This window comes from Oncorhynchus masou, chromosome 17 (assembly GCF_036934945.1).
Source record: "Oncorhynchus masou masou isolate Uvic2021 chromosome 17, UVic_Omas_1.1, whole genome shotgun sequence".
Lineage (NCBI taxonomy): Eukaryota > Metazoa > Chordata > Actinopteri > Salmoniformes > Salmonidae > Oncorhynchus > Oncorhynchus masou.
Window position 1 is genome coordinate 8,496,778 of NC_088228.1, and position 6,612 is coordinate 8,503,389.

General features: G+C 46.5%; 1 protein-coding gene across 1 annotated transcript; it reads right to left on the bottom strand.

Annotated features, from left to right (window-relative positions):
• Nucleotides 1–668: 668 nt before the first annotated feature.
• Nucleotides 669–6,248, bottom strand: si:ch211-252f13.5 (uncharacterized). Its single transcript, XM_064992145.1, has 5 exons — nt 5,297–6,248; nt 4,518–4,723; nt 3,726–4,046; nt 3,559–3,625; nt 669–3,369 (listed from the first exon to the last, which is right to left on the bottom strand). The coding sequence occupies exons 1-5, from the start codon at nt 5,949–5,951 to the stop codon at nt 1,805–1,807; spliced, it is 2,814 nt and encodes a 937-aa protein (XP_064848217.1). The 5' UTR covers nt 5,952–6,248; the 3' UTR covers nt 669–1,804.
• Nucleotides 6,249–6,612: the final 364 nt, after the last annotated feature.

The window sequence follows — 6,612 nt, forward strand, 5'->3', positions numbered from 1 at the left end:
CTCTGAATAGGGTGACATTTTCACACATTGTGTGCCCTGCTCTGTTGAATTGAATTTCATATGATGAGTATTGTTGGTATTGATGATTAGCCAAGGCATTGGAAACATTCTGAGGAAGGAGAGAACTGGGAAACTGCTTTCGAATTCCATTTTAACTGTTTAAATTCAATGTGAAAGACCTGCTGTGTCTTTTGATCTTCAATGCAAAACATCTGCGTCTTTTTTTTTTTTTTGCCCGGCAACACCTGGGTTTAATTCAAGCCATAAGGACAGGCATGTCTCATGACAACGCAGGTCTATACATGTGATTACAAAGGTATACAGTATGACAGATTGTCTGTCTTTATGATTACGTTTAGAATTAGGGTTAGGGACATACAGCAGCTTGTAGTAACATTTATACATTATGCTGTGAATGACATTATCCTGTGAAAACGTGTTATAATACATATTATAAACCGGGTAGCTTGGGACCTGGATGCTGATTGGCTGAAACAGCATTTCATTCACCTGTGTGTGTATAATTATATCTGAGACATTATACCATGGGTATGATGCACAAATACTTGTTTACTGTTCTATTTATGTTGGGAACCAGTTTATAATAGCAATAAGGCACCTTGAAGTTTTATATCCAAGAACAGCCCTTCGCCGTGGTATATTGGCCATATGCCACACCCCCTCGGGCATTAAATGCTTAAATATATAACAACCTTTCAACCATTATTAAAATATATAGCCTACAGTCTTGTGCGTTTTTTAAAGCAGTGAGTGTTTAAATCAAATTTATTTATAAAGCCCATCTCAAAGTGCTGTACAGAAACCCAACCTAAAACCCCAAACAGCAAGCAATGCAGGTGACTTAATAAGAATGAGGTTTGGTGTCATAATCAGTGTTTTCTGTTTTAATATTTACAAAGTATGTATTATGACATTAAAGACTGCCACTTTGGCTGGTGGCATAATTTCTGGTCTAAATAGTGGATGAAGGAAGTCACTGCCTACAGAACTCTGTATAATTCTAAACCCGTGATAATGCACACTTCTTTGTGTGCTGGTCTAACACAAGCGGACCTCCACACGAGTGTACAAACCCTTTCTGGGTCTCCTGAAGATGGTCATTAACTAAGGCATACAGCGGACACTCTCACGTTTACAAAATGGCGGCTAACCTAAAACATATGTTCTTAACACACTTCAGAGTAAAACCAGCCCTGCAAAATTATCCTTGATGAAAGCAAAAAGAATTTTAAGTATCTTCTATAAAGCTCTGGCGTCAATGCAGTAACTCAATTATACACTGTAAATACAAGATATGCGCCCAGCAAATGTCAACATGAAAGAAGGTTCATACCAAGAATTGTTGAATAACAATGCTAATTCTAGCATCCTTATAATATCAAAATACAGTATAGAATATGCATAAAAGACCATAAAGCTTAAATATTCTCTCTGCTACTCACCAAAACCATCCTTTGGTGTATTTTAAGTAAGTATATGTAAGGGTACGTTTTATACATGACGTAAACCATGCTAAAATTGGCCAATTTTGTTGAACAAAGGCTAATTGAAGTAGTAAAACATTCGGTAAACCATGCTTTAGGTATTGTTAGTTTGGTGTTTCTAGTCTAGTGATATTTATTTAAATTTTTTTACCTTTATTTAACTAGGCAAGTCAGTTAAGAACAAATTCTTATTTTCAATGACGGACTAGGAACAGTGGGTTAACTGCCTGTTCAGGGGCAGAACGACAGATTTGTACCTTGTCAGCTGGGGGATTCGAACTAACGCTCTAACCACTAAGCTACGCTGCCACCCACAGTATAGAGACGCCGCTCCCCGCCTGATGACTGATCTGATTGATGCGTCCTCGCACGCAGTCCAATGTGACAAAAACCGCTGTGCCATTGTGGACCTGGAAGGAGGCCCGCAGCCCCACACTTGCCCACCCACTGCCCTCTGGCATCTGGCCCCCGAATTGCTGGGCCAGGGGCACTGGCTTGCCCTCCTCCCCTGCCCCCTCGCCTCTATGTCGGAGCAGGGTGATTTTAACCGGGTTGCAGGAGTGGATCAGCTTCAGGTCCAGTGCAAAGCTGGCTGTCCCGCTCTCCGTGAAGACAAACTCACGTCCTTGTTCAGCGCGACCCTTCCCTGGAAGCCCGACCTGCATCTGCGGCATGTGGGGGCTCACCTGGCGGAAATACAAGGGCTTGTTGCGAACCGCTCCGGAGGGCAAGCCTGTGCGTGCCACGGAGGCGGAGAGGGCGGAGGAGATGGCAGTGGGGATCCACACCAAACTGAGGGCGCTGATGCCGGAGTCGTCACCGAAGTAGCGAATGTTGCACTGCCCCGGGGAGAGGATCTCAAAGCCCAGAGTATCGCCGGGGCCGACCATGGTAGCAGCCGACAGGGAGATGGACGTGTCGCGATAGTGGACACCAGTCTTATATGTTTGAGCCAGCTCCATGCTGCTACCATTGTGGTTGAGGTAGGCCAGCAGGTGAAAGCCTTCCGTCACGCACGCCTGGCCCATGGAGTAGAGTGCCTGTTGGAACACAAAGCGCACTGTGCCACTTTCGGTGAAGCGCACTCCACGCCCATCGTGAGTCAGCCCCACAACGTACGGGTCAGAGGTGGACGTGGTCTTGAAGGCGGGCCGGTAGTTGGTGTGGTAGTGTGCCGATGACACTGCCTGCGCAGTCATGGCAACGGCACCGGTATCGTGGGACAGCCAGAAGAGACTGAGAGGGGCCACAGATGGGTCATGGAGGTGCAGGCCATCGCTTGTGTGGTTGCAATGGTGGCTGGCACTCCTGAGGAGCAGGGAGAGCATACTTCCTGGAGCAACTTCTGCCACCCCACTGACACTGGCACTCTGGAGCGACTTAACTTCCCGCTGCTCCACCCTGACCCCACTAAGGTCCCGCCCCTCGGTCAGGTCACTGGTGTTAAGCTGCAGACACACTTGGACGAAACTGCGGCATCCATGGCTCAGGGCCAAGTTCTCGTCTGCCCACACAAGGCCGTGCTGTCGCAGCACCAGATGGCCGTCTTCGGTGGCCAGCAGATTGCTGTCGCCCCGCCCATGGATGTGGAGCTGCAGGTTGGGGAAGGCGTGACCAGGGGCGTGGCTCTTGGTAGGAGGCAGGGTCACAACCCCAGCCCAGGACAGGGACAGCCTGCTGCTGTCAGTGGAGGAGGGGGTGGAGCAGATGGTGTCACTCGTGAAGGTGCAGGGTGTGGCCACTTGCTCCACCTCACACTCCTGACAGGCCTGACACTCCTCCATCTCCGAGTTGTAGAAGTAGGCGTGTCCACACAAGCCTGTGCTGGCCTCTCTGTCAGACAAGCCCTGGCACCTGAATCCACCTGGTTCACACAGAAACAGTGGAGGACAGAAGTTAACCCTCTCTCACACACATACACAAGTAGTACATTTCTATTTATAGAGTGAGTGGAAGAGGAATTGTTATATGTAGCATATTCTTAAACTATTTGGTAATAGGTTAACACTGATACAGTACAAGTTTTTCGCCAAACAGTCTAAACCCTTGTTACCTGGCGTGTTTAGACATTTCTTCTGTTCTGAACACAGGTTTGCTACTTCAAGGCATTCATCTCTGTCCTGTCAAAATATAAATAATGATTCATAAAATACAATGCAACTCCTGAATGGGTGTGTTTGTACATCTACATTTAGAATATTCAAGCTTTTACAGCCTCACCTGGCATATCCTGTCAGCATGGATGGAGCACTGGGACACCAGGAAGAAGCCCGCTGGACAGATGGTGCACCTCTCACATTGCGGCCGACCTGTCCTGAAGTCGCAGTACTCCTCCGGTCCACAGGACCTGCAGGCCAACACGGGGAGGTCTACATCCATCACTCTGGCCTCCATGTCCACCTTGTGCACAGCGTAGGCCTGGGTGTGATGGGCTCTGGCCTGGCCTCTGAGGGCCACCATGTGGCTCTCTAGCTCCTCCTGCATGCCCTGGAAGGACATCTGCTTGACATTCTCTAGGAGTAGGCCATACTGGGCCTTGACCTGAGATGAGACCAAACATACATTTACTGAAAAACGGTTCCGGATGGCAACTTTCAATAATGTTGACGCATTTCAGAGCAAGCTCCTTCATCAGAGCAAGCTCCTTCATCAGAGCAAGCTCCTTCATCAGAGCAAGCTCCTTCATCAGAGCAAGCTCCTTCATCAGAGAAAGCTCCTTCATCAGAGAAAGCTCCTTCATCAGAGCAAGCTCCTTCATCAGAGCAAGCTCCTTCAGAGTCCTGCAATAACAGTTTTGTTTGTTTCTTTTATTGGATGGTTTTAGGTAGACTTTATTAAACATTTATTGACCAAAATGTTGCCCAAAAGTAATTAATTAAACCTTCCAGTGGTCTATTATTATAAACACAGCAGATGTTGAAGTTGCCGGGCAACAGCAAAGCGTTGCATCATGTCTATTAAATCTTCCCTCCAGCAAAGGGAAACCACAATGTTTCAGACGTGGTTCCAGACCTGGTCCATCTGTTGGCTCAGTCTGCTCTGCTCCTCCAGGATCTCTCTCTGCTGGCTGATCAGCGTCCCCTGCTGTTGGCTCAGTCTGCTCTGCAGCTCCCTGATCTCTTCCTGCTGGCCCTTCAGTGCCTCCACCAGCTTCTCCTGGCCCTTGGCCAGACGCAGCTGCAGCACCAGGGTGTCCTCCGAGGGCACCTCATTGTTGCCTGTGTTGGAGGGAGGACAAGGGTAGCTAGGGATACATGTGTTCGCCCACATGCACAAATACTCATCACATTGATAAATTACATAGTGAAATACATTTTTGCGGTGGTTATATTCGAACGGCATACAAAAATACCTTTCAGACTGAATTATTAAAGGTTGCATTGATAAATTGGTGGTACATCCTGCTACACTCATACATTCTAGGAAACTATACACTGTTCCTACCTTTATTCTCTATTTTACCTCATTTGTATTGCAAAATTGCAAGTGTTAAATTAACTCTAAGTGTGTTACATTTAACACTTCAAAAAGTATAAATTATCCCACACAACAGCTATCTTTATAACGTTTTCACAGAGTTTCTGTACCTCTGTAAATAGTTCAGTAACACTGGCCAGCTGGTTATTGTTGCAATCACTCAGAGTACATTTCAACTCTCATGGGTGTAAACTGAAATTATATATTTTTCTACTAACATTAATTGCTAGCTAAACTATTAATTACTTTGGGGGCATGATCTTTTTAAAATAAATTATAGAAAATTCTGTATATCAGACGGTCACATGCTAAACCTGGTTTGATGTCGCATGTCAACTGTATTCCAAGAGGCGATGAACCACGTTCTGATCCAAACTCCGGAAATTCTCCAAGAAATTGCGCCGCTCTGTCATGAACCAGGGGGGGCTGCTGCCCTCTCGGGTCTTCGCCACCACCAGTGACACAACTGTCGCCAATGCACGGTTGAGGCTTCGGCTTGGGTCGCATCCTGAGTGGCAGTTTACATTCAATCCCTTTGCATTCCCGGGGGACACTCTCAGTTCTCGTTGGTCGCGGCTGGGAAGCTTGACAATTCCCTCCTTTGCACCCGGGGTGGTACACCTCCGCGGTAATGGACCTTGGGTTTTCTTTCTGCGTGTCGCTTGTGGCCGTGCCACCACGATGTGGTTGAATGATAGTGTATGGTACCTGTGCACTTCTGGTCTGATGTTTAGTATGGGCATCCTGGTAAAGGGGCTTAACAAACGCTTGCCTGTCTTGCATTACGGGGTTTAAGTGTTGGGGTGCTGCGTCCGTTCGCCGCTGGCAATGCGCCCCTGTACAAGGTCTGGTCCAGTCCTCTGAGCTGAAACAGTGCGTTCCCCTGCATATCTCTGCCACACTCTCGGTTGTGCCGACCAACAATGTCAAGCAGAGCAGAAACAATGGAGTTATGATAGTCATTTTCATATTATCCACGATGTAGAAGAAGAGTTATTTAGCCAACGTAGAATTGTGCCTATTTTATTGTGCATCCCATCAGGTGCTTTTACGCATTCCGGAATCCAGGGGAATAAGCTGCCTGGTTCACTTCGCGTTTTAAATCGTAGCGTTTCCCCACGAAGGAAAGAGTGCTTTCAGATCATCCACACCTTCTCAATTAATGTAGCCTTTTGAAGTGAGTGGAACCTTTTCAAATGAATGAACTGCCAGCCCCTCTCTCCCTGAGTGGATATGGTATGTACTGATCCTTCCAGCCGATCTGAAGATGTGTCTAGGCAACATGTGGCATTTCGTGCACTTAATTGGCAACAGGTTTCCTTTCCGTCTTAAATTAACCCATAGCTTTCCCGGACATACCATGGTGCCGAGTCACTCATTTCTATTGATGCTATGCATGTGGTAGATATTTCAAATACTTCATCTACATATTTTTCTCAGACTTCAAGGGAATCTGAGGTTCATTTATCATGCATTGCTCACTCCCTAGGGACAAATTATGGGTCTGTGTTAAAAATATCTTCTTTTTTTCTCTCCAGTAATTGGAATAGTCACCATACATTGCATTGTAATGTCAAATTCACAATGCCAAGAAGTATGAAAAAAAAAGTGACAACAGAATTTTATCTCA